Here is a 26,368-nt window from a genome sequence, read left to right on the forward strand (position 1 = left end):
TTCCCTCTCCCTGGGTCCCAGACACGCAGTTATATTTAAGTGATTGTGCGAGTCATTTTTTAAAAGCCTGTCCCCATTGCCTGACTGTGGGTTCCTGAGGATGCCTATCTCCACACTGGCAGGGGCCTTGGCGCCCACTGGAGGGCGCTAATCAAATAGCTCCTGGATGTTGGACAAAGGAGAAGGTGACGAAGCTTAAGGACGCCGAGGGCTGGGGCGGTTGGTCACACAAATGGGTGAACAGACCCAATCGTGTGGGAATAAAGTTGCGTTACAGTGCTTCCAACCGCGTCTCTCATTGTACTACCTTTCCAAGCACAATAAATCTTCCAGTCACTCTGGCCCCTTCTACTGAGGCCGACCCTACAAACGCCTCAGAGACATTTGATCTCCAATTGAAAGTTTGGGGTCGGTTGCCACTAATGGCGCATAAGACGCCCCATAACCGCGGGCTCTCCCAGAAATAAGAGGATCTTACGGTAGCTAAGAGCGCGACCTCGGCGCCGGAAATCCCTTAGCGCCGAATCTGGAAGCGGATGTGGCGGTTTCCTGCTCCGCCCCCTTGCGAGTAGGCTGGAACAGAGAGCCGCTCAGAAAAGCCGGACTGGATTTCTGTCGGCTACACTCGTGGGTGGGGAGTGTAACCTCGCGGGGTGGAGCGACAGGGTCTCTCCTCACGTGAAACGCTTCCCGCGGGAATTTTAGCCTTGTTCTTGTTGGGGAGGGAAATGTCAAATTCTGCTCCTGCCCTCCCCCGGAGGCTGGTGACTGGAACCTTTATGTCCATTCACTGCGGGGCGATAGGGGCTCCAGAATCCCGGGGGTAGGGGCAGAGGACAGTGGAACGGGGGAGCCTGTCTCCCGGTTTCCGGCCCCTGGGCGTCCCGCGCTCCCCTAGCTCGCGCCCCTGGCTCCTGTCCTCACTTCCTTCCCCTTTTGGCTCCTGATCTCGGAGCGGGCGGACGCGGGGGGGAGCGGAAAGGGCGGAAGGGCCCAGGGAGCACGGCGGGAGGGGGTACAGGGGGTTGCGGAAAGGCCCGGGAGGGGACTCGGTCAGGGACCGGAGACCGTCAGGAACAGCGGCCTGGGACCCACACTGCCCCCACCCCTCCCGAGCAGGTCAGAGCCTGAGCACCTTATGACCCTGCCCGATCCTGTCCTCGTGACCCCCCATTCCCCAAATGCGCCAAGGGCCCCTATATTCCGCCCCTGTGTTGTTCCCCTACCCCGGCCTTCATGCATAATTCCCAGTTTTCTAGAAAACTACCCGTGTCCCTTCCCTGCCCCGCTGCCCCGCGCCGGGCTGACTCTGCATCCCCACTCCCACCCCCGTCTCTCCCCAGGCGCCCCCATGGCCCGACCCCGCTGATTGCTTCATTCAGCCATGCTCCCGCGGCCCCTGCGGCTGCTTTTGGACACGAGCCCCCCCGGGGGAGTCGTGCTGAGCAGCTTCCGAAGCCGAGACCCCGAAGAGGGTGGGGGCCCAGATGGCCGGGTCGTGGGCGGGGGGCAGGAGAAAGAGGAGGAGGAGGAAGAAGAAGAGGTGAGAGATGATGGGAGGTAGGGGCGTACATATTTCGGAGATCTCCACCTTTCTCTTGTCTCCCGGTCCCTACAGCTCTTCCTCCCTGCCCCAGTTCCTCCCGCGCCTTTCTCTGTGTCTGCATGTCTCTCTTAAGTGGGGAGTCCTGGCGTCTCTGTGGTTCTCTATCAGTGTGACTCAGGACTGGCCCTCAGGAACCTGTCCTGTTCCTCCCTGGAAAGTCTGGCTGGCTGTCCCTGCGGGTCTCTGGCCCTCTCTGCCTGTGCCTGCTTAAATATGCCTGGCTCTCTGAGCGGTTTTGTTCTGGTCCCTGTCTCCCTCCTTGTTTTTGTTTGGCGGGGAGGGGTTTGTTTCCACAGTAACCAGCAGCTCCTCTGACTCAGGCATTAGGGAGGGAACCCTCGATTTCGTGACCCCTCCCTTTCCCTCCCCTAGCCTGGTGCTGGGTAGAGGCCAGAAAGCTAAGGTTCTGGGACCTGGGGGGAACGATCCTAGGCTAGGTGGAGTAGTCACCGGCTTTCCTTAGGGTCTAATGGTGATGGCCAGTAGCAGGATTTGGGGCCAGAAGTTGGATTTGGGGATTAGAAGTCCTGGACTCCTGGGTCCAGACACTGGGTGAGGGCAGGATGACTGGCAGGGCTGGTTTTTCGGGATCGGTCGGGGGAAGGTCTGGAGCCACGTGACTCTCTTAGTTTACTCCCCCCCCCCCACACACACACACTATCCCCACTTCCCCTTCCCCTTCTTGTACTGGGATTGGCGCTTCCACCTTCACGGGGGTCCCCAGGGCTGAGATAGTAGAGGTCTTACCCAAGGGACCAGGGTGAAAAGGGGCCTTAGGGGAAGGACTAATTCTCTCGGTTTGCTCCGTCCTTGCGGGGGAGGGCGGGGTATGTGGCTGTACCTGTGACTGAGGTTTCAGCTTCTGAGGTCGCTGCCTCTGGCTCTCTGCCTCTCTCTGGTTTCTCCTGCCCTTTGCACCCTGCTTCTCTGTTGTGTTGGGGTTCAGCTCTGGGGGAAAGGGGCTTGACGGGTACCGAGAATCAGTGTTTCTGCACTTCATCCACCCCTTCACTGCAACCCCCTCGACTCCACCGGGCCCTAAGGTGGCTTGGGGGGGGCTGTCTGGGCCCCAGTGAGGGAGACCTGGGGTCACCAGCCCCCCCCACACCTCGCACTCGCTGGTACTATCCCCCACCACCACAGGTGAGGGGTACAGAGGGAGGAACAGGGCCTAGGGTGAGTGGGGGCTGGGGGAAGTGGGGGTTGGTGTGGAACTGTCTTGACTTCCCCTTCCTTGGTCCTCCAGGCCCCTGTGTCTGTCTGGGATGAGGAGGAAGATGGTGCCACCTTTACTGTCACAAGCCGCCAGTATCGGCCTCTTGATCCCTTGGTGAGATCATGACTTTGGCTTCTTACCTCTGTCCCTTCACCTCCTAGTTCCCCTTCCTCTGGTTGATTTTCTGGCCAGGGTTCTAGGTTGGAGGCCTGGGGTCCTGGAATCTGCTATGTGATGTAGGACAAGTCTTTTGCCCTTTCTGAATATCAGCAAAATGACCCTGGATCATCTCCTAGGAGTGGGACTGTCCCTAGAAATCTAAGGGCAGAGTTGAAGAAGGGGTTAATGACCATCCTTCCGTGTCCTCCAGGCCCCCACACCTCCCCCGCGTTCCTCCCGTCGGCTCCGGGCTGGCACTCTGGAGGCCCTGGTTAGGCACCTTCTGGATGCCCGGACATCAGGGGTCGACGTGACCTTCATGTCAGCCTTCCTGGCCACCCACCGGGCTTTCACCTCCACACCTACCTTGCTAGGGCTTATGGCTGACAGGTCAGGATCATAAGGGACCAAGGGTCATGGAGGTGTCTGGACTTCCTAAAGCCCCAACATCACATCAAAATAGTCAAAACCGCTGAGGGTTTGGGAAAAATGGACAGATTCTCTTCTTCCCAGGCTGGAAGCCCTTGAATCTCATCCTGCTGATGAACGACAGAGGACAACAGGGTGAGTGAGCCCTGATCTCAATCTCATAGTTTCCTCTGCCTATGCTACAACTTTGTCTCTGACCCTTGACTGATTGCCCTTCTCCCAGGGTAGCCATCTCTGTATTGTCAACCTGGCTGGCTTCTCACCCTGAGGATTTTTGCTCTGAGGTCAAGGTTCAACTTGACCGGCTTGAGAGCTTCTTACTTCGGACAGGGTATGCAGCAGGGGAGGGTGTTGGGGGGGGCAGCGCTGACCTCATCCACAATCTCCGGTCCCGGGTGGACTCCCAGGCCCCCGACCTTCCTAAGCCCCTGGCCCTCCCTGGCGATCCCCCTGCTGACCCCACGGATGTCCTGGTGTTCCTCGCTGACCACTTGGCCGAACAGCTGACCCTGCTAGATGCGGTGAGACCCTGACCTCTGAGCCCCTTACCCCTTACTAACCTCTCCTTGACTCCAGATCCTTCCCTTGCTTCCAGCCCTTCTTGATCCTGTTCCCAGCCTCCTCCATCTTCCATTTTGACCTTTCCCCTTTGCCCTTTGATTGTTACCCTTCAAACCTGTGCCCCTCTGGTTCCTTGGCCACCTGAAACCCTCAGATCCCTGATATTGGAAGGCTCACCTCTCTTGACTATGAACTTTAACCTCTGCCCTCTGCCCTGCAGGAGCTGTTTCTCAATCTGGTCCCCTCTCAGTGTCTGGGGGGCCTGTGGGGACACAGAGATCGGCCAGGACATTCCCACCTCTGCCCATCTGTCAGAGCTACTGTCACACAGTTTAACAAGGTGGCAGGGGCAGTGGTTAGCTCTGTCTTGGGGGCCACCCCAACTGGAGAGGGGCCTGGGGAGGTAATCATACGGCCACTCTGCCCCCCCCAGAGGGCCCGGCTACTGGAGAAGTGGATCCGAGTGGCAGAGGCAAGAGAGGATTGCCCTGTTGGGGGCTGTGGTGTACAGAAGGCTCTCAAAACCTTAGCTTCCCTTTTTGACCTAACAGGAGTGCCGGCTGCTCCGAAACTTCTCTTCAGTTTATGCTGTTGTATCAGCTCTGCAGTCCAGCCCTATCCACAGGCTTCGGGCAGCCTGGGGGGAAGCAACCAGGTAGGGAAGATGGAGCACTGGGCTGTGGGGTGAGGGTTCCTCAGAGGGCTGGGAAGCAGGCATGGCTGAGCCAAACCTATCCTCAGGGCCACTTTTCTCCCACCCTCAGGGACAGCCTCAGAGTCTTTTCCAGCCTCTGCCAGATTTTCTCTGAGGAGGATAATTATTCCCAGAGCCGGGAGCTACTCCTGCAGGTGAGGCCTTGCTTTTTGGCTTCTCCAACTCTGCTCTCTGCTCTTCTTCCATATATTCTTGTTTTGTCATCACCAGGAGGTGAAGCTGCAGCCCCCTCTGGAGCCACACTCCAAGAAGGCTCCGAGGTCTGGCTCCCGGGGTAGGGTGAGTGACTAGCAGGGGTGGTGGTGGTTATGAAGGAATAAGGAGTGTGTTTGTGGGGGGCAGACTGAGGGATGGGAATAGGAGACATAGAGGGTGAGGAGGATGAAATCTGTCCTCTGAGGCAATAGGGAAGGAAAGTGCAGAGGGAGGGAGAACTCTCAGATTAGTGGCAGGGGCATCTGACCTTGACCTCTGACCTCAGGGTGTGGTCCCATACCTCGGAACCTTTCTGAAGGACCTTGTGATGCTGGATGCAGCTTCCAAGGATGAGCTGGAGGTCAGTGGTGTGTGTTTCCATTGAAGGATGTGACAGGTGGGCTGCAGGTCAGACCTGTCTCCAAAAGGGGGCTCTGAGGCATCAACAGCTAAGAGCCAGACTCTGGAAGCAGATCTGTTAATGCGTCAAGTGGCTTAGCCTCTTTGTGCCTTAGTGATCTGTAAATGGGAAACTAGCCATAATATCTACATTGGTATGTTATTATGAGGGTTAAATGAGTACAAACTCGTTTGTCAGGCACTTAGAACATACCTGAAATGTAAGCATATAAAGAGTTTGTTAAATAAAAAAAAGAATTGAAACATTCAGCAAACTCCTTATCCTCTCTGCACCTCAGTGTTCTCATCTGAAAAGTAGACACATTTTCTACCTCATATGGATTTAAAGGGTCAAGTGGAATGCTTAGGGAATGGCAGATTAGAGGGAGGATGGGAAGGGATGGAGGAGAAGCCAGAGGGAAGTGTTTTGTGACTTGGTTGTGGATGTGTGTATGTGTGTTTAGGAGAGGGAATATCCTTTCTCTGTGGCCTGGAAGGCAGGGTTAGGACTTTCACCCCCTCCCCATTTCCCTTGCAGAATGGATACATCAATTTTGACAAGCGGAGGAAGGTGAGAGAAATGCATGGGCTAGATGCTAGATAGCCCTATCCATGTCTTAGGAGGAGGAAGGGAAAGTCAGGGGTCCCCAAGTTTTGCAGATTAAGGGCTCCTTCCTAGGAATTTGCTGTCCTTTCTGAGTTGCAACGGCTCCAGAATGAATGTCGTGGCTATGACCTCCGACCGGACCATGATATCCAGCAGTGGCTACAGGGGCTCCATCTACTGACAGAGGCCCAGAGGTAACTAACTGGGTGAAGTTGGGACTCCAGAGCTTTGGCGGGGGAAGGGAGTTGGTGTCATGTCCTGACCTCTATTACCCCTACCCCAGTCATCGTGTGTCCTGTGAGGTGGAGCTACCTGGTACCAGTGACCCTCCTGCTGCAAGGGTGCTTCGGCCAACACTGGTCATCTCACAGTGGACAGAGTAGGAGATTTAGTATTTGGGGGCTGATTTCTTGGGGAAACCATTTGGGGGAATGGAACTTGCCATTCTTCCTCTGACCTTTCCAATCTCCTGCCACTCCAGGGTTCTGGGCTCTGTTGGGGGCCCCACCTCCATGGTGTCCTGGGACCGGCCTAGTATAGGGGGAGATGAGGTATCTGGAACCCCTGCTCCACTGCTGACCCGGCTGGCACAGGTGAGCTCTGCTCCTGACCTCTGACTTTGACACTAACCCTAACTCTGTGAATGTTTCTTTCTTTTTCTTTTTTGCAGTTTTTGGCTGGGGCTGGGTTTGAACCCGCCACCTCCAGCATATGGGGCCAGCATCCTACTCCTTTGAGCCACAGGTGCTGCCTGTGAACATTTCTTTTTTAATCTCCCTGTCTTCATACCAGTCCCCTCATATTATTTGTTCTAGCATATGAAATGGCCATCTGTCTCGTCACTAGACTCTGCCCTGGAAAGCAGTCCGTCCCTGCACAGTCCAGCTGACCCCAGCTACCTCTCTCCTCCAGCCTCCTCCCATAAGCCTTCTCGAGGTCACCGCCGTTCAGCATCCTGTGGCTCCCCACTGAGTGGGAGTACAGGAGAAGGGGCCTCCACAGGGACTGGATATGGGGGCGGTGGATCTGGGCCAGGGGCTTCTGATTGCCGAATCATCCGAGTTCAGATGGAGCTGGGAGAAGATGGCAGTGTCTATAAGAGCATCTTGGTGAGGGAACCTTGGACTGGGAGTCAGGGTGAAGTATGGTGCTTTGTTGGACTATAAATGTTGTCCTAGGTTTGGGTGGCCAAGTGGAATTAATTCCAATTTTATTTTTTGGAATTGATTCTAGTTTTAGTTTTGACCTTTGGTTTTGGTGGTTATGCTTTAATTTTGGTGGCAACTTTGCATTAGCTGCTGTACCTTTAACTTTTGGTGACCATATTAGATTTTCAGAACCAATAGCAGTTTGCCCACAGGGAAACAGTCCTATTTCTTTTTTTTTTTTGAGACAGAGCCTCAAGCTATCACCCTGGGTAGAGTGCTGTGGCATCACAGCTCACAGCAACCTCCAACTCTTGGGCTCAAGCGATTCTCCTGCCTCCGCCTCCCAAGTAGCTGGGACTACAGGCACCCGCCACAATACCCAGCTATTTTTTGGTTGCAGCCATCATTGTTGTTTGGCGGGCCCGGGCTGGATTCGAACCCACCAGCTTAGGTGTATGTGGCTGGCGCCGAGCCAAAACAGTCCTATTTCAATGGGCACTACGTGGGCTGGCTTGTGGGGCACACCATATTGGGTTTCCCTGTTCATTTAAAAACCTTCAACACAGGTAGCCCTTTTTGGTTGGGTCAGTGGCTAAGGTCGGAAGGATGGAAAACAGAGGTCATTATGACCAGTTTATTGGTCTTTTGGTCTTCTGCCAGGTGACAAGCCAGGACAAGTCTCCAAGTGTCATCAGTCGTGTCCTTAAGAAAAACAATCGTGATTCTGCAGTGGCTTCAGAGTATGAGCTGGTACAGCTACTACCAGGGGAACGAGGTCAGAGGCCATGAAAGGCATACTCGGGAAAAAGTGGAGTGCTTCCACATCTGGGTGGTTGCTGGGGAATGACTGTGCCTGACATCCACCCTCTGAACCCACAGAGCTGACTATCCCACCCTCAGCTAATGTCTTCTATGCTATGGATGGAGCCTCACATGATTTCCTCCTGCGGCAGCGGCGAAGGCCCTCTGCTACACCGGGCCTTACCAGTGGCCCCTCTGCCTCAGGAACTACCCCAAGTGAGGGAGGAGGTGGCTCCTTTCCTAGGATCAAGGCCACAGGGAGGAAGATTGCACGGGCACTGTTCTGAGGAAAAGTCCCAGTTGGCTTACAGAAGTCATAGTGTTCATACCAGATGTGGGTAGCTCTCCTAAACAGTGGCAGTTATGTCACACTGAGATAGATTAGAAAGGTGGCCAGCCACCCTGGGGCAGTGAAGTGCCACTTGTTTACTGAACAACTGAGAAATCCAGCCCTGTGGGAAATGGTAATCTTATAACCAACTTGGATACCAGTGTACAGCTCCCTACCTCCTGTGAATGTAGTACATAGTTAGTGCTGGAGAAAGGCATGTTTCTGATTCCTGCCCACATCCTAAAGCAAATGAAAGGACTAGAAGTTGGCAGGGAGGGGGCAGAAGGCCTAAACGCTCTGAGCTCCAGGGCAGAGGGGGATGGCAAGAAGTTATAGTAGTTGTTTCCCACTCTGGGGGTTTCTATCACTGTGACAACACTAAGATAATAAACCAAAACACTACCTGAATTCCACTTCCCTGTCCTTAAAGTGCATATGATCTGGCTATTGGAAGGGGGATGGGGAATTGGCTAAAGGTAGAAGCCAGGGAATAGGAAGGGGCTGAAAGTAAGGTATTGGTGAAAACAGCTTCCTCAACAGTTTATTCCTCTCCACCCCTGGTTTCTATTTACTGTTAAAGTTTACTCCTCAGTTGTCGCAGACCCATGCCACATTAAAGAGATCAGTATGAAGAACTCCCTTGACCGCAAATTTTTAAGAAGCAATTTTAGGGCAAAGAAATGGAAAACCAGGCTCAGTGCCTGTAGCACAGTGGTTACGGCACCAGCCACATACACTGAGGCTGGCGGGTTTGAACCCGGCCTGGACCAGCTAAACAATAATGAAAAAATAGCTGGGCATTGTGGCAGGTGCCTATAGACCCAGCTACATGGGAGGCTGAGGCAAGAGAATCGCTTAAGCCTAAGAGTTTGAGGTTGCTGTGAGCTGTGATGGCACAGCACTCTACCAAGAGTGACAAAGTGAGACTGTGTCTCCAAAAAAAAAAAAAAGATTTATAAAAAAGAAATGGAAAGGCTCAGCCCCTGTAGCTCAGCGGGTTCGAATCCAGCCCAACCTGCCAAACAACGACAACTACAACCAAAAAAAAAAAAAAAAAAAATAGCCAGGCATTGTGGTGGGTGCCTGGAGTCCCAGCTACTTGGGAGGCTGAGGCAAGAGAATAGCTTAAGCCCGAGTTTGAGGTTGCTGTGAGCTTTGATGCCACGGCAAAAAAAAAAAAAGGAAAAACAACTTGGCTCCGCACCTGTGGCTCAAGAGTCTAAGGCGCCAGCCACATACAACTGAGCTGGCGGGTTCGAATCCAGCCCAGGCTCACCAACCAACAGTGATGGCTGCAACCAAAAAATAGCTGGGCATTGTGGCAGGTGCCTGTAGTCCCAGCTACTTGGAAGGCGGAGGCAGGAGAACTGCTTGAGCCCAGGAGTTGGAGGTTGCTATGAGGTGTGATGCTACGACACTCTAGCACACTACTCAGGGCAACAGCTTAAGGCTCTGTCTCAAAAAAAAAAAAAAAAAAGGAAAAACAACTTGTGGCCAACACTCTGTGGTGTTGGAACTTAGCAACATCATAGACCTTTAAGCTAGTCGAAAGGATGTTAAATCAGTTTAAGCTACAGTCAAACAAATTCTAACAAGTCAGAGGCTAAAAAGAACTTAAAGATAGGGCCAGGTGAGGTGGCTCATGCCTGTAATCCTAGCACTTGGGAGGCTGAGGAGGGTGGATTGCCTCAGCTCACAAGTTAGAGATAAGCCTGAGCCAGAGCAAGATCCTGTCTCTAAAAATAGTTGGGTTTTGTGGCAGGTGCCTGTAGTCCCAGCTACTCAGAAGGATGAGGCAAGAGAATTGCTTAAGTCCAGGAGTTTGAGGTTGCTGTGAGCTATGATGCCATAGTACTCTACCAAGGGTGACAAAGTGAGACTCTGTCTCAAAAAAAAAAGAAAGAGATGATAGGGCTATTTGTAAGATGACCATTATTCATAGCAAGAAGGGTAACCATTAAAGAATTGTGAGTTCTTAAAGTGGCATTCCTAATCACATGCTATATTATAAATGTCGTTTTTGTGTTTCCTAAAGGGTCATGCCAACCAAGATAAGGGAGAGTTAGGGTTGTATACACAGGTAAGAAACAGGTTTAAGACAGAAAAGATTACCCTGGCACAGAGAGATTCCAGTTGCAAGAGTCTAGACCTGAGAGAGTAACATAGGTAGAGTACGTATAAGGTGGAAGGGGCTAGGGAGCTGAATGGAGACAGTTAAGATAGAAGTTGCTGGTCAGTAAACAAAGTCAGGTATTTTTACATTTTATTAGCTATAGTATAGATCCTAGAGCTGCTTCATTCTCTCCCCTCCCCCCAACCATGGGGTCAGGCCTTCCCTGGAGCCCCTGCCTTTGCTGCCTGGGCCCGCTGGAACTCCTGCTGCAGCTGAGCAAGGGTTTCCCTCTGTTGCTCTGACTGCCGTTCAAGGTCCCGGAGCTGGGATTCATATCGCTTACTGAGAAGAAACAAGGGGGACAAACAGAAAAGGAGAAATTAGTGGGATTTATTATTGAGGGTGCTGAGGGCAAGAAAGAGATTGGTAGAAAACTTGAGATCTAGGGGAGGGAGGAGAAAGGGAATTAAATGGGAAGGAAGGGGTTGGAGGAACTGGACAACTGGGGACTAACTATGGAGAGCTACACTCCAATCATTCTTCAACATCTCTACTTTAATGGTGTCAGTTGCACCACAGGTGCAGCCCAGGGTGGTGGAACAGAGACTCACATTTCAGCTGTGATATAGTCCAGCCTCTTCCCCACTGTGGCCCGAGCCTCCCCCAGCTCCTGTTTGACCAGCACAGGACCCAGAAGTTTAAAGACCACATTGGACCCATCCAGCAAGGCCAGTTCCTGAGGGAGGAGGACATTCATGATGAGAACCAAAGCTAGTACAGGTCCCTCCTTGCCCCACAAATCCCAAACCCTCACCTCCTTCACAATATTATTTTCTGTAAGTTGTGCCTCAAGCTTCTGCCTCCCTGACATGGATTTACTCAAGTCTAAGAGTAGAAGAAAGACATGATTAGAAAGATCAAATATGCCACCGACCTCCTCACAACTCCAGTCAGAAGAAAATGGATCTAAGTAGGCAAGAACTGGGGCAGCGGGTCAGTAGGTAGAGAATACTGACAAGGGAAAGTCGCTGCACGCGGGCCGGATGGGGCAGAAAACCTTTGGGTTGTTAGTGGATTGGGTTGGGGGAGGTCACGCCAACCCCTTACCCTTCTGTAGCTGTTGATATTTCTCCACTTCTCCCTGCAGCTTCTTCTGGATCAGCTCAGCCATGGTGGGGATGAAAGCCTGCGGGGGGGTGGGAGAGGGGCGGTGGGTCTCACTCTCTGGAAGGTCCCTGAGCTCCCCTTTCGGTCTGGCCGACGGAGATGACAGCACTCTTGAGAGGTAGCCCCTCAGTGCACTGTAGCCTCTCCCGGTCTAGGATATCGATACCCAGGATCCAGGGGGTGACAGGCGAAAATCCTTAACCCCTCAACCGAAACTCTAACCTACTCACGTTCTCCCTTCAGTGTTAATAAACCCGGAAGTACACAAGGAATGTTGGGAAAAGATAGCGCCGGAAGCTGTCTTCTGAGACTCTCTGGGAAATGTAGTTCTGACATGTTTAGTGAGTAGCGTTCGGCTAAAAAGACAGGACTCAGAGAAGTGTTAAGGAAAAATTGGGGAAATTAATCTGGACAAAGAAACAGCACTGTTACTTGGGCTTTGGCTTCACACTTTCCCATTATTCGGGTATAAGCTGCCACTTGGGGGACGTTGCTGTTACTTGGGCTTTGGCCTCACACTTTCCCATTATTCGGGTATAAGCTGCCACTTGGGGGACGTTGCTGTTACTTGGGCTTTGGCCTCACACTTTCCCATTATTCGGGTATAAGCTGCCACTTGGGGGACGTTGCCAAACCCGTCCAGCCCCTAAAATAAGAGCGTACCCTCACTCAAGATGGCGCCTAGAAGGCTTCAGACCTGGTACAGTGCAGATTGGAGGAGAGGCGGAGGACTTCCGGGAGCTTCCAAGCCTACTGTGGGACAGCTGAGGGGAGTTTTGCACGTGTATCGTGGTTTGGCAGGACTAGATGGAGACAGCCCCCAAACCCAGGAGGGACGTCTTGCCCAAGAAGGACAAACTTCAGGCCAAGAGGAAGGTAGAGGCCTCCCTGGGTGGGAAAGGAGGTTTTCAACTGCAGGTTCGGGGGCAGAACGTGGGCTGCGGAGTATCAGAGCTCCTGGTCTGCCCGTAGAAACCGCGGCGATACTGGGAGGAAGAGACCGCTTCAGATACAGCCCGAGCCTCTTCAGGGCCCCCTTGTAACAAGAAGAGGAAGCAGGAGTTCCGACCCCAGAGGTCAAAGACCGCTCACATCTTAAAGAGGTCTCGGATCTCTAAGAAGCCCCAAGTACCGAAGAAACACAGGGAACGGAGGAATCCAGAGGCCCAGCGGAGCTTGTCTAGGGTGAACTTGTCTGGGGTGATGGGTGGCAGGGCAGGTCGCCTTCTGCTTTAAGAATGAGAGGCTTGGAATCAATCGGATCCTGTTTGCTAATTGCCTCCTCTCTTTCCCAGGTCCAGGACCCATTCCCAGGCCCCGTTCCCATCTCAGTGGAGGTGGTACAGAAGTTCCGTCGCATAGACAAATCCAAAAAGGTGAGGTCCAGTTGGAGTGTGGGTCACGGCTGGAGGCAGGGAGTGTCTGGATGAGTTGGATTGAGTCTATACAGAGTGACCCTATTTATCCTGTGTTCTTTTTTTTTTTTTTTTCCTACTCCTTCCCCACCATCTATTTTGTAGCTACCACAATCGAAATCCAAAACTCGGAGCAGACTTGAGGTGGCTGAAGCTGAAGAAGAGGAAACAAGTACCAAAGCTGCTCGTTCTGAGCTGCTTCTTTCCGAAGAGCCTGGGTGAGTGGCTCCTGATCTGGGTCTCCTAGTCCGTGCTTCACAGGATTCTCCTTTCCCATTTTTATGTTGGTATACCTACCTCATACAGGATGCTTTACTGCCATCATAACCTTTGCTTGCAGGTTTTTAGAGGGAGAGGATGGGGAAAACACAGCGAAGATACTCCAGTCTGACATCGTGGAGGCTGTGGACATTGCAAGTGCAGCCAAGGTGAGCTTGAGGAGGGTTGATGGATGGTGCAGGCACTAGAATAGAAAACTACTGTAGGGATTCATTCTTTCTTGATTTTTTTTTTTTTTTTTGAGACAGAGTCTCACTATGTCATCCTGGGTAGAGTGCTGACACAGCTCACAGCAACTTCAAGCTTTTTGGGGCTTAAGTGATTCTTTTGCCTCAGCCTCCTGAGTAACTGGACTACAGGCGCCTGCCACAACTCCTGGCTATTTTTTGGTTGTAGTTGTCATTGTTGTTTGGCAGGCCCCGGCTAGATTCGAACCCACCAGCTCTGGTGTATGTGGCTGGCACCCTAGCTGCTGAGCTATAGGTGGTGCCAAGTCCTTGATTTTTTTTTTTTTTTTTCCACTCTTCCCTAGCATTTTGACTTGAATCTGCGGCAGTTTGGACCTTATAGACTGAACTACTCTCGAACTGGGAGGTAAAGTTGAATTTCAGTGGCTCGTGAACTAAAATGTGGTTGGGTTTTCTTAACCACTTTAGCCATACCCACCTCAGCCCTACCCAGAATACATTTGGGTCATTGATGAGGAGGGTTCTGTGATTTGCTTGGATGTAAGGGTGAGCATCTATAGCAGTATCTCTTCTCCCACCAGAAGAAGAAGGGCTGGCATGGGACAGACCTTGGATTGAGTCATGGTGGTCCCCTGCCGTAACACCTTGCCTGTCCCTCACTTCCAACAGACACCTAGCTTTTGGAGGGCGTCGGGGTCATGTGGCTGCCCTTGACTGGGTGACAAAGAGGCTTATGTGTGAGATCAATGTCATGGAGGCAGTGCGGGACATCCGGTTAGTGGTTTGTTTATAGTCAGTGGGGGGTGAGACAACCTATCCTTGATTGAACGACAGGCTGTGACCCTGTCTCTGATTCAATCACTCTTCCTCTTCCTCCAGATTCCTCCATTCTGAGGCTCTGATTGCTGTTGCCCAGAATCGCTGGCTTCACATCTATGACAACCAGGGCATCGAACTCCACTGCATCCGCCGTTGTGACCAAGTAACTCGGCTTGAGTTCCTGCCTTTCCACTTCCTCCTGGCCACAGCTGTGAGTGGCTGTAAAGCATAAGAACTGAGTGACACAAAAAAAGATGGTGACTTTACATCTTTAGTATTAACCTGGATGATTAATACAAATTAATGGATGGAGTTGAAACACATTTTTCTTACTAACGCATCACAAGAATGGAGAAGCAAGAATCCAATGTATTCAATTCTGATATGAGGACAATTGATGCTAGTACATGGCAGGGGGGTGGGGAAATGGGGGAGTGGAGAGAGGAAAAGAGGAAGGGGATCACAGCATATGACACAGCTCTTGGGGGCAGGACATGATTATAAGAGAGACTTTACCTAACAAATGCAAGCAAAGTAACCTAGTTCTCTATACCCGTGATGAATCCCCAACAACATAAATAAATAAATAAAATTAACACTTCATGTTAAAGGTGCGTCAATAAAAAGAAAAAAAAAAAACTGGGTGGCAGACCTTTGGGCAGACCACTTCTTCTCAATGTCCCTAGTAGAGGGTAGATAGCAATCAGGACCCTCTCATTCTCTCTCTCGTTCTCTCAGTCAGAGACAGGGTTTTTGACCTACCTGGATGTGTCGGTGGGGAAGATTGTGTCAGCTCTGAACGCTCGGGCTGGACGTCTTGATGTCATGACTCAGAATCCTTACAATGCTGTCATCCATCTTGGACACAGTAATGGTCAGTCCCTGGCTTACTGACTCTGACCATCCTTATTTGCTTTTTTCACTTGCTTTTTTTCACTTTTGTACTTTATAAGTCCCTTAAAGTTACTCTTTTGTTTTCCTCTCTTGTTATCTCTTGGTCTTGAGCCTCCATCTTTCACAGGCTTAATAACCTTAGGGTTAGGTTTGTATTAGTAACTTTAGTTCTTACTTCCAGGTACTGTGTCTTTGTGGAGTCCAGCCATGAAGGAACCACTGGCAAAGATTCTCTGTCACCGTGGTGGGGTATGGGCTTTGGCAGTGGATTCTACAGGCACGTAAGTTACTTGTTCCGGGATATGGTCTTGGGTGTCACAGCTAAGTAGGAAAGTATGGAAAGCACTGTGTCTTTAGAAGTACAGGCTGTGTAACCAGATTGTCCAGGTTTAAATCTTGGTGTTACAGGCCAGGCATGGTGGCTCATGCTTGTAATCCTAGCTTTTGGGAGGCTAAGGCGGGTGGATTGCCTGAGCTCACGAGTTTGGTACCAGCCTGAGCAAGACTGAGACCTCATCTCTAAAAATAGCTGGGCATCATGGCAGGCACCTGCAATCCCAGCTACTTAGAGAGGCTGAGGCAAGAGAATCGCTTAAACCCAAAAGAGTTTGAGGTTGCCGTGAGCGGCACTCTACCAAGGGGTGACATAATGAGACTCTGTCTCAAAAAAAAAAAAAAAGTCTTGGTGTTACCACTGACCAGTCCTGTAAGTACAGGCACAACACATAACCTCTGTGTGCCACACAATTTCCTCACCCTGAGTGTGGCGATTATTACTCTCTAGTTCACAGGTCAGCATACTTTCTCTGCAAAGAGCCAAATAGTAAATGTTTGAGGCTTTGCTGCTCAAGAGGAAAAAAACTGAGGGTATTATGTAGGTACTTAAGTAATAACAGAGAAAACAAATTATCACTAAGTTTAAAGCAATGAAATTAAAAATAATTGAATAAGATATTCTTTTTTTTTTTTTTTGAATAAGATGTTCTTATAACACAGGTTTACTAATGGGAAGAATTCCTGAGTACCCTCCCTATTTTTTTTTTTTTTTTTTTTTTTGAGACAGAGTCTCACTATGTTGCCCTGGGTAGAGTGCCATAGCATCACAGCTCATAGCAACCTCAAACTTTTGGGCTTAAGTGATTCTTTTGCCTCAGCCTCCCAAGTAGCTGGGACTACAGGTGCCGGCCACAAAGCCCGGCTGTTTTTTTGTTGCGGTTGTCATTGTTGTTTGGCCGGCCCAGGCTGGGTTGGAACCTGCCAGCTCTGGTGAATGTGGCTGGCACCCTAGCTGCTAAGCTATAGGCGCCGAGCCTTGAGTACCCCTTTTTGAGGAAAACATTTTTTTTTTTTTTGTAGAGACAGAGTCTCACTTTATGGCCCTCGGTAGAGTGCCATGGCCTCACACAGCTCACAGCAACCTCCAACTCCTGGGTTTAAGCGATTCTCTTGCCTCAGCCTCCCGAGTAGCTGGGACTACAGGCGCCCGCCACAACGCCCGGCTATTTTTTGGTTGCAGTTTGGCCGGGGCCGGGCTTGAACCCGCCACCCTCGGTATATGGGGCTGGCGCCTTACCGACTGAGCCACAGGCGCCACCCGAGGAAAACATTTTGCTCAGTTGAGATTCAAAGTCAGTGTTTCACATCATCTAATTCAATTGCAAATATTTATGTTAAAGCTGATCTGTAAAGAGATTTTACATATTTCATCTTTGAAAACATATTTTCACACAGATACATGATGAAGTAAGTATTATGTGAGATGCTTGGAATGTTGTCAAGTTATAACTGTGTTATTGTTGAGCTATTATAACCACAGTTGGCTGTGTTCCAAATAAAACTTTGTGGACCAGATATAGTGGCTCATGTCTGTAATCCCTAGCACTTTGGGATGTTGAGGCAGCATGATCACTTGAGGCCAGGAGTTTGAAATCAGCCTGAGCTATACAGAAAAATAGAAGTCAGCTGAGGATGGTAGTGTGCGCATGTAGTCCCAGCTACTTGGTACTGAGATAGGAGGGTCACTTGAGCAAATTTGAGGAGTTTGAGGTTGCAATGAGCTATGATGATGCCACTGCACTCCAGCCCAGGCAAGAGAGCAAGAACTTATATTATAAAAAAATAAACCAAACAATAACAACAGTAAAAAATTTTATTTGTGGACATTGAAATTTGAATTTCATACAATTTTTGTGTCTCAAAATACTTTTTTCCCCAACCACTTAAAAATGTAAAAACCATTCTAAGCTTACAGGCTGTACCGAAATAGATGGTGGGTCAGATCTGGCCCATGGGGAATAGTTTACCAAACCCTGGTCTAAAGCCCTCATACAGTTGTTATGGCATATATAGGGTTTAAACTCGCCTGTAATCTTAGCATTCTGGGAGGCTGAGGTGGGTGGATTGCCTGAGTTCATAAGTTCGAGACCAGCCTGAGCTAGAGCGAGAGCCTGCCTGTAAAAATAGTTGTCCCAGCTACTTGGGAGGCTGAGGCAAGAGAATTGCTTGAGCCCAGGAGTCTGAGGTTGCTGTGAGCTATGTGCCATGGCATTCTACTAGGGGTAACAAAGTGAGACTCTCTCAAAAAAAAAAACAACCAAAAAAACCAAAACTAGTTAAGGCATATACAGGGTTTAGCACAGTGCCCCACAAATAGGGAGCACTACTCTCATCATCTTCAGGTCTGGCTGGTGGGGTGAGGGGGAACAGGGGAGAGAGTTGTGTCTGCTTTGGATTTCTGCTGTTCCTGAGGGAGTGTCTGCAAAGCTTTTTTGTTTTTTGAGAACAGAGTCTTTTTCAGTCGCTCTAGCTGTGTTAGCCTTTCATTCACTGGCCACCTGCTATGGGTGGAGCTCTGTGCTGAGGCCACGGGATATAAGGATAAATTGTTGAGGGCAGCACCTCTGGCTTAGTGAGTAGGGCACCGGCCCCATATACCGAGGGTGGCGGGTTTGAACCCAGCCCCTGCCAAACTGCAACAAAAAAATAGCAGGGTGTTGTGGCAGGAGCCTATAGTCCCAGCTACTTGGGGGGCTGAGTCAAGAGAATTGCTTAAACCCAAGAGCTGGAGGTTGCTGTGAGCTGTGATGGCACAGCACTCTACTGAGGGCAACAAAGTGAGACTGTCTCTAAAAAAAAAAAAAAAAAGGTGAATTGTTGAGCCAGCCCTGGTATGGTGTTCCAACACTTCAGGTACAAAACAGGTGACCATGATTTATGGGAGTGATTAGCCAGGTGATACATTTAATTTCTTTCTTTTTTTTTTTTTTTTTGAGACAGTCTTACTTTGTTGCCCTTGGTAGAGTGCTGTGGTGTCACAGCTCACAGCAACTTCCAACTCTTGGGCTTAAGCTATTCTCTTGCCTCAGCCTCCCGAGTAGCTGGGACTACAGGCACCTGCCCCAATGCCCGGCTATTTTTGTTGCAATTCTCATTGCTGTTTTTAGCTGAGTGCCTTCTGGGTCCCTAGGCTTGGATACTTTGGTGGCATCCTGACCACCTATGAAGTCCTGACTACTTTTCCTCAAGGGTCCTTCCCAGAGCTGTTTCCATTCTTGCTGTGTCCCTTGCTTCTGGATACAGCCAGTTTCCAGCCTCTGGTTCTTCCTTCTGTGTCCCGGGTGCTCTTGTCAGAATCATCTTTCTTTTTTTTTGCATTTTTTGGCCAGGGTTGGGTTTGAACCCGCCACCTCTGGCATATGGAGCTGGCACCCTACTCCTTTGAGCCACAAGCACTGTCCACAATCATCTTTCTTACAAGCTGTTTTCCTCCTCTTATACTGCTGCTCAGAAATCTTCTACGTTAATTAAAAACTACAAATCTATTTCTAAGTTGTTTTAAAGAAAATCAATAAGCAAATGCATAGGAAAAGGAAGAACCCAGTGGTCACCAACTTATGGAAGCTTCCAGGACACGTGGACCCCCATGGTCTTCTGTTTTTGTATCTTTGTGAACAGAGTGCTTTGGTTCTGCCCTTTTTACTGCCAGCCTGGCTCTAGGAGAATGGAGAGGCCTGCCTGAGGCTTTCTGCCTTCTGTGGGCCACTGGGCCAAAGCTTACCCTTCCTGGGCTACCTGGGTCAGCTACTCTTGTCTTAGGGATTAATCATTAGTTTGTGAGGGCTGGGGTCTAGTCAACACTTTGATGCTGAACAGTTTTAGTCCTTGATCTTAGGCCCATCCCTAAGATTTCTCTGGTTCTCCTCAAGAGCTCTTCATATAAGCCAGGGGGGCTCCAGAGATGAAGCTGACCATCTTCCTCAGGAGGCTTTCTGGAAGCTTATGTTAGGATTGGATTAGATTGGCTTCTCAAAGCTGAACTGCTGCTTGCAAGTTTAGTATAGCAGTGAGGCCTGGAGTACCATCTGGCCTCTGGGCTGGTATCTACCCAGATGGCTGGTGTGGGGAGAGGAGGCAGCATGTGCCCCTGAGTTATTGGTTTACTGAAGGATGTGACCCCATGTCCCAGGAGACATCTGTAATTCCTGGTTTGCATTAATAACCCTCAGGTGCGGTGCCTCATGCCAGTAATCCTAGCACTCTGGGAGGATAAGGGGGTTGGATTGCTTGAGCTCAGGAGTTTGGGACCAGATGGAGCAAGAGAGAGACCCTGTCTCTAAAAAATAGCTGGGTGTTGTGGCAGCTGCCCATAGTCCCAGATACTTGGAAGGCTGAGGCAAGAGGATCCATAGAACCCAAGAGTTTAAGGTTACTGTAAACTATGATGTCACAGCACTCTACCCAGGGTAACAAAGTGAGACTCTGTCTCAAGAATAAAGAAATATATAGAAAAACTAGCTGGGGCTGGGCGCCCGTAGCACAGTGGTTACGGCGCCGGCCACATACACCTAAGTTGGCTGGTTTGAACCCAGCCCGGGCCAGCTAAAACAATGAGAACTGCAACAAAAAATAGCTGGGTGTTGTGGCAGGTGCCTGTAGTCCCAGCTACTTGAGAGGCTGAGGCAAGAGAATCGCCTAAGCCCATGAGTTTGAGGTTGCTGTAAGCCGTGACCTCACGGCACTCTATTGAGAGTGACATGGTAGGAGTCTCAAAACAAAAAAAAAACTAGCTGGGTGTTCTGGGCACCTGTAGTCCCAGCTACTGGGGAAGCTGAGGCAAGAGTATTGCTTGAACCTAGGAGTTTAGAGTTGCTCTGAGCTATGATGCCACAGCATTCTAGCCTGGGGCAACAGACTGAGACTTTTGTCTCAAAAACAAAACAGGCTTGGCACCAGTACCTCAGTGGGTAGGGTGCTGGCCACATGCACTGGGGCTGGTGGGTTAAAATTGGGCCCTGGCCTGCTAAACAACAATGACAATAACAAAAAAACAGCTGGGCATTGTGGTGGGCGCCTGTAGTCCCAGCTACTGGGAGGCTGAGGCAAGAGAATTGCTTAAGCCAGCAGTTCTCAACCTGTGGGTCACGACCCCTTTCACAGGGGTTGCCTAAGACCATCCTGCTTATCAGATATTTACATGACGATTCGTAACAGTAGCAAAATTACAGTTATGAAGTAGCAACGAAAATAATTTTATGGTTGAGGGTCACCACATGAGGAACTGTATTAAAGGGTCATGGCATTAGGAAAGTTGAGAACCAGTGGCTTAAGCCCAAGAGTTTGAGGTTGCTGTGAGTTGTGACGCTACGGTACTCTACCGAGGGCGACACAGTAAGGCTCTGTCTCAAAAACAAACAAACAAAAATGTCCTGTATGGTGGAGTTGAGCCCCAGATTATCTTGTGAGGAGAAATATCCAGCTAGACCTCTCAGTTTCCTTCACTTGGGTTCACAGCCTAGGCAAAAAAAAGTCTTTGGCCCCTCGGCAAACACACCTTCCCTGCCTGGATGGTCCCCCTCAAGCCTCCCTGTTCAAGGAGTAATTTGAACATGGACAGAAGCTCCAACCTCTGAAAGTAAACAATTTCTGGAGTGCATGGTTCCTTGGGAGGATATGGTTATCATCTTTGCCTTCCTCCTCCTAGGGAAAGAGTGGCAGGGCCCAGCCCTCTGGCCCGTTACTTCGCTACTTCCTAACTAGGTTTTCTTGAGTCCATGCAGTCTTTAGCTTCTGATTGGTCACTCTCAGAGAGCAATGTTGGGATGAGCTGTGGGGTCCTCAGTCTTGACTTTAAAGAGACCCTACAATTTGTTCCCTCCTGATTTTCCTGATCATCTTTCCCACCAATCCTGGAAAGCTCATATCATCTCACTCTGCTTCCCTCTCACTACAGCAGTTGTCAGTGCATTTGTACCTGCTATATTTCTGTTTATTGTGCTTTCTTGGGAATTACCTAGAATGGCTCAAATACCACTTTTCCCATAAAGCCCTTCCTGACCACTGCAGATGTTCTTTTCCTTTGCTAGCCTGCTTTGCTGCTTGTCTGTGCAGGGGAATGTCACGTTTAGGAACAGCTTGTCATCCCTCTGACTCGTGTCTTAATTTTTTTTTTTTAGACAGTCTCTCACTATGTCACCCTCGGTAGAGTGCTGTGGCATCACAACTCATAGTAACCTCAAACTCTTGGGCTGAAGTGATTCTCTTGCCTCAGCCTCCTGAGTAGCTGGCACTACAGGCATCCGCCACAATGCCCGGCTAGTTTTTGGTTGCAGTTGTCATTGTTGTTTAGCAGGTCTGGGCCAGATCAAAGCCACCAGCTTTGGTGTATGTGGCTGGCACCCTACTCACTGAGTTATGGGTGCTGAGCCTGACTTGTGTCTTGATAGGGGAATGTGGTGTGAGCAGGTAAGAGGCAGACACTAAAGAAACAGGCCTGACTTGAATCCCAGTCTGACCATTCACTAACCCAGATTTCCTTTCTCTGAGCTTCAGTTTCCTCACTTGTAAAATAGTACAGAGTTGGGCGGCGCCCGTGGCTCAGTCGGTAAGGCTCCGGCCCCATATACCCAGGGTGGCGGGTTCAAACCTGGCCCCCGCTGAACTGCAATCAAAAAATAGCTGGACGTTGTGGCGGGCGCCTGTAGTCCCAGCTACTCGGGAGGCTGAGGCAAGAGAATCGCTTAAGCCCAGGAGTTGGAGGTTGCTGTGAGCTGTGTGATGCCATGGCACTCTACCGAGGACCATAAATAATAGTGAGACTGTCTCTACAAAAAAAAATAGTACAGAGTTTTGTGAGGCTTAACTGAGAGAACGCCTGTGGTGTGTTTAGTGTGATGGTAGTGATTATTAGTCATTTTCTCCTCAGACAGACTCAATGCCTGGATTTAATCACAAGTCTGCTCGGTAAACCCATTTACTGACAGATTAATTGATCGCCCTTCTTCTCAGGTACCTGGCCACCTCTGGCCTGGACCATCAGATGAAGATCTTTGACTTGCGAGGGACATTCCAGCCTCTGAGTGCTCGGACCCTGCCCCAGGGAGCAGGGCACCTGGCCTTCTCCCAGCGGGGACTGCTGGTTGCAGGAATGGGTGATGTTGTCAACATCTGGGCCGGGCAGGGCCAGGCCAGCCCACCCTCCCTTGAGCAGCCCTACCTAACCCACCGGGTCTCAGGCCCTGTGCACGGACTTCAGTTCTGCCCTTTTGAAGATGTGCTAGGGGTGGGCCACAGTGGAGGCATCACCAGCATGCTGGTCCCTGGTGAGTGGGCCAGGGGATAGGGCTCAAAGTAGATGAACTCTGGCTAAAAGTTGGGGTGGGCCTGAGACAGCTAGGAGCACGGGACTTGGTCAGGGTGGAGCTGCTGGACTGGGTTCTTCTTTATGGTTCTATGTTCTTCCCTCCTTCCAGGGGCTGCTGAGCCCAACTTTGATGGTCTGGAGAGTAACCCGTACAGGAGTCGGAAACAGCGCCAGGAATGGGAGGTGAAGGCCCTGCTGGAGAAGGTGAGGTTCTCTCTACTGGAGAAGGTGATGTGTGTGGTTTGGGTCTGGAGGTAGGGAAAGCTCCCTAGAACTCTTGTGCTAGAGATCTTGAAAAGAGGAGTTCAGCATCCTCTCTAGCTTCTGTCTCTTTGGTGCCACCCTCCTATGGCTCCTTGCCCATTTCTGTCTCTCTATGATACCTCCAGGTACCTGCAGAGCTTATTTGTCTGGACCCACGAGCCCTGGCAGAGGTGGATGTCATCTCTTTGGAACAGGCAAAGAAGGAGCGGATAGAGAGGCTGGTATGGAGCAGGCCTGAGTGCCCAGGCCCTTCTTTCTTCACCACTACGTCCTCTCCCTACCACAGGCCTGTTCTCAGAAGTGCAGCACAGCAGTGGGTCCTGCCAGTGCCCTGACTCTGAGACTATAACAGATTTCCTATTCCCTCCCTCAGGGCTATGACCCCGAAGCTAAGGCTCCCTTCCAGCCAAAGCCAAAGCAGAAGGGCCGCAGCTCCACAGCAAGCCTTGTGAAAAGGAAGAAGAAGGTCATGGATGAGGAGCATAGGGTAAAGGAGCATTCCCATGGGCTATGCCCTTTAGCTTGGACTGTTGGCCAGCTGCCACTTATCACTTTGTCCATGTCCTCTCTCCTTTTCCTATCCCCAGGACAAGGTCCAGCAGAACCTCAAGCAGCAGCAGCACAAGCAAAAGAAGGCCAAGCCATTGGGGGCACGGCCATCTGCCCTGGATAGATTTGTGCACTGAACCATTTTCCATGGTGGCCTGGGAACAATCTCTCCCCAATGTCATCTACAGGGAAATGAATGTTCCCTGGAACTAAGAGGGAGTTATGTGCTCCCTTCCCCATTTGGAGGTGGACATCTGGCTCTTGGGGTGGATTAGTAATAAAGAGGAAAGTGATTTTTTTGGATGATGCCTTTGTCTCATCCTGTGGTCCTGTTCCCCTCCCCTGGCATGGGACTATTCTAGGATCAGATGGATCACAGTGTCCTGGCTCTATCCTGGTCCCATACCTTGCAGTTGCTGTGGCCTTAGTCTTGCCTTTTAGGAGCCTTCCTCCTCAGAGAAGCTGTCCTTTCTCCCATGTCCCTGGTGATGTCCTTCCCATCTGGCAGGATTTAGCAGCCTTTGGGCTCTCCAGGTTTGTGTTCTGGGAGTCCTAGTGAAGACCACACTGCACTCGAAGAAGTAGAGACAAGTTTATTGAGGGGCATATGCCCCTCTCCTGCCCCTGCTGGAGAGAACAACTCCAAGTTGTTTTGTTTTCTTTCCTTCCTGGTGACCATGTTTGGAACTGGCAGTCCAGGTCTCTAGGGTTCTTCTACATCCCTGTCTTGATGACAGACAACTACATGAGGAAACTGATCAGCTGCAGCCAGCTAGGAGCCCTTGTCTTGGGCCTGAGAGAGAGGTTTCAGAGGTGCTGGCTGGACCATCAGCTCCTCGCACCTTTCCTTGGCCCCAGGTACACTCAGCTGTGAAGCCAGGCTATTACCCGACACCGCAGGATGCCCAGGGCTCCCTGGAGCCAGGAGCAGAAGGGCACAGACCTTTCTCCATCAGAGCCACCCACCAGCTTCCAGGCTTCTTGCATTTTCCAGGGGTCCAACTTGTGGGATGTCAGTAGGAACTTACCATAGCAGCATCGGTCCAGGGGATAATGGGTGGCACCAGCCAACTTGACACAGTGGGTTGGGGCTAGGCCTCCTCGTCGGGCACTTACCCCCACAAAGACATCTTCCAGTGGCAGAGGGGGTGTCCCACTGGCCACCTTCAAAATGAGCTGCACAGCAGAAGCTGAAAGCACATAACCTGTGCCTGAGGCATAGGGTGGATAGGCACCCCAGGTTAGAGGCCACTGCTCCTCTGATACATGATGCCGGCCCCCTGGCATCCGAGAGGGGTTTGCCCGCCAGTGTACCCTGCCCAGGTACAGAAGGGGCACTGCTTTGCTATGTAAGGCCGGGACTCCTGTGACTCCAGCCTCTCTCGGGGGATCTGTTCCCCTCTCCCATTGTTCCCAACGGCCTCCTCGCAGCACCAACTCTGATACCAGTTCTGGGACGTTGACATATACATCATCGTCTGTCTTGAGAATGTAGCGGGCCAAGGGGCAGTATTTGTCAGCCCAGTGGAGCCCGCTGAGGGTCTTGAGGGTGAGGTTGCGGTAGGAGTCTTGGAAGGCTGCCTGCAAGATATCCCCCTGGGCCGTTGACTCCCACACCAGGTCATTACCACGAGAGTCCCCGCTAGGGTGCTGGCTGTTGGGTTCTCCCAGCAGGAAGAGGGTCTGCACCCTGAGTCCTCGGGCCTCACGCAGCCCACCCCACGAAGCCCGAATGGCGTTTCTCTGGTTCAGGTTCTCCGGGGCCGTGCACACCAGAATTAGCAGGAAGGGAGGGGCGCCGGGTCCACCGCAGGCCTCCTGATTGGGGATCAAGAGGCGGGGCAGGGCTAGGGGCGGCCCTGGTGAAGCTGGGGCTGGCAGCAGGGAGGATAGCGAGAGGCTCAGCAGCTCCTCCCCAATCCCCGAGGGTCCAAATAGGGCCCAGACAATCACCAGTAGCAGGGAAGAAAGGAGAAGGCGCCGGAATAGACTGAGGGTCATGGCGTGGCACAGTGGACATCAGGAAGGAAAAGACGCTTACGGAGTGAAGAGCTCCATGTAGCCTGGATCACATCACGTGTTCGCGCTTAACGGGCCATGCCTAAGACACAGCAGGAATGGGAAGCGCGCGCCCCTCTAGTACCGTGGCACTTGGGTACAACAGCTGCATCCCGGCGAGTTACCTTCCTGCCGTTTGCGCAGGCACGCCGCTCCCACCGGAAGTAGCGTCAGAGCAGCGCGACACGGCGGAAGCGGCCAGCGCGGAGCAGGGACGACGGAGTCAGACCGCTCTCTTACTGCCTGCCACCCTGACCTAGCTCTACCTCCCTACCGGGGCTCACTTTTTTGAGAAAAGTCTCAAGCAGTTGCCCTGGGTAGAGTGCCATGGCGTCGTGTCTGACAGCAACCTCCAACTCCTGGGCTCAAGCGATCCTTTTGTTTTTAGTAGAGATGGGGTCTTGCTTTTGCTCAAGGAAGGTCATGACGCCTGGACATCCCAGTGCCAGGATTATAGGCTTGAGCCACCATGCTCAGCCTGGGCTCCTCATTCTTGGTCAGTGAAATTGGTGCGTGTGGTTTCCTCTTTTTGCTTGCAGTCCGAAGGACTTTTTCATCAAACTGGCCCTAAGCTTCCAACCATTAGGACTTCATCTTTAACTTAAGGTGGTCAAACTTGTAAATGGCTCACCTAACTGGCTAGGCTCAGCTACCCACAACCCTTCTGGGTTCCCTTGTTCAAGGCTGTAAATGTTGCTTGTTCCATAATCTTCATTTATATGTACTCTGTATGTCACAGGGTGGTACTAGATACACATAGGATTACTTGCGAAGGCTCATCACCATTGTTAAAACCAATGGCATTATTTGGGCAGC

General features: G+C 51.0%; 4 protein-coding genes across 6 annotated transcripts; 2 read left to right on the plus strand and 2 right to left on the minus strand.

The window, feature by feature from the left end:
* Window positions 1-584: 584 nt before the first annotated feature.
* On the plus strand, window positions 585-9,651 carry RGL2 (ral guanine nucleotide dissociation stimulator like 2). Of its 3 annotated transcripts, XM_053602011.1 has the most exons (19): window positions 585-1,119; window positions 1,344-1,543; window positions 2,853-2,936; window positions 3,193-3,371; window positions 3,495-3,545; window positions 3,634-3,931; window positions 4,192-4,311; window positions 4,405-4,443; window positions 4,523-4,626; window positions 4,736-4,820; window positions 4,897-4,965; window positions 5,168-5,242; window positions 5,819-5,851; window positions 5,960-6,081; window positions 6,171-6,266; window positions 6,369-6,480; window positions 6,703-6,996; window positions 7,696-7,810; window positions 7,915-9,651. In XM_053602011.1, exons 2-19 carry the CDS (start codon window positions 1,385-1,387, stop codon window positions 8,121-8,123), a joined length of 2,244 nt encoding a protein of 747 aa, XP_053457986.1. In that variant the 5' UTR covers window positions 585-1,119; window positions 1,344-1,384; the 3' UTR covers window positions 8,124-9,651. The 3 variants fall into 3 exon arrangements, with proteins under 3 accessions (XP_053457986.1, XP_053457985.1, XP_053457987.1); XM_053602010.1 differs by having other exon boundaries at window positions 586-1,119; window positions 4,192-4,443; XM_053602012.1 differs by lacking the exon at window positions 1,344-1,543 and having other exon boundaries at window positions 587-1,119; window positions 4,192-4,443.
* A 762-nt stretch (window positions 9,652-10,413) lies between these two features.
* PFDN6 (prefoldin subunit 6) lies at window positions 10,414-11,688 on the minus strand. Its single transcript, XM_053602017.1, has 4 exons — window positions 11,388-11,688; window positions 11,095-11,165; window positions 10,892-11,016; window positions 10,414-10,622 (listed from the first exon to the last, which is right to left on the minus strand). Exons 1-4 carry the CDS (start codon window positions 11,449-11,451, stop codon window positions 10,493-10,495), a joined length of 390 nt encoding a protein of 129 aa, XP_053457992.1. The 5' UTR covers window positions 11,452-11,688; the 3' UTR covers window positions 10,414-10,492.
* Window positions 11,689-12,031: 343 nt separating this feature from the next.
* Window positions 12,032-23,793, plus strand: WDR46 (WD repeat domain 46). The gene is made up of 15 exons (XM_053602014.1): window positions 12,032-12,323; window positions 12,420-12,632; window positions 12,743-12,823; window positions 12,968-13,080; window positions 13,203-13,290; window positions 13,674-13,735; window positions 13,999-14,103; window positions 14,209-14,359; window positions 14,887-15,022; window positions 15,224-15,323; window positions 22,327-22,640; window positions 22,791-22,885; window positions 23,071-23,166; window positions 23,319-23,432; window positions 23,533-23,793. The coding sequence occupies exons 1-15, from the start codon at window positions 12,255-12,257 to the stop codon at window positions 23,629-23,631; spliced, it is 1,836 nt and encodes a 611-aa protein (XP_053457989.1). The 5' UTR covers window positions 12,032-12,254; the 3' UTR covers window positions 23,632-23,793.
* Window positions 23,794-24,072: 279 nt separating this feature from the next.
* B3GALT4 (beta-1,3-galactosyltransferase 4) lies at window positions 24,073-25,697 on the minus strand. The gene has a single exon (XM_053602016.1). The coding sequence runs from the start codon at window positions 25,493-25,495 to the stop codon at window positions 24,359-24,361; it is 1,137 nt and encodes a 378-aa protein (XP_053457991.1). The 5' UTR covers window positions 25,496-25,697; the 3' UTR covers window positions 24,073-24,358.
* Window positions 25,698-26,368: the final 671 nt, after the last annotated feature.

The sequence above is a fragment of the Nycticebus coucang genome, chromosome 9 (assembly GCF_027406575.1).
Source record: "Nycticebus coucang isolate mNycCou1 chromosome 9, mNycCou1.pri, whole genome shotgun sequence".
Taxonomy (NCBI): Eukaryota; Metazoa; Chordata; class Mammalia; order Primates; family Lorisidae; genus Nycticebus; species Nycticebus coucang.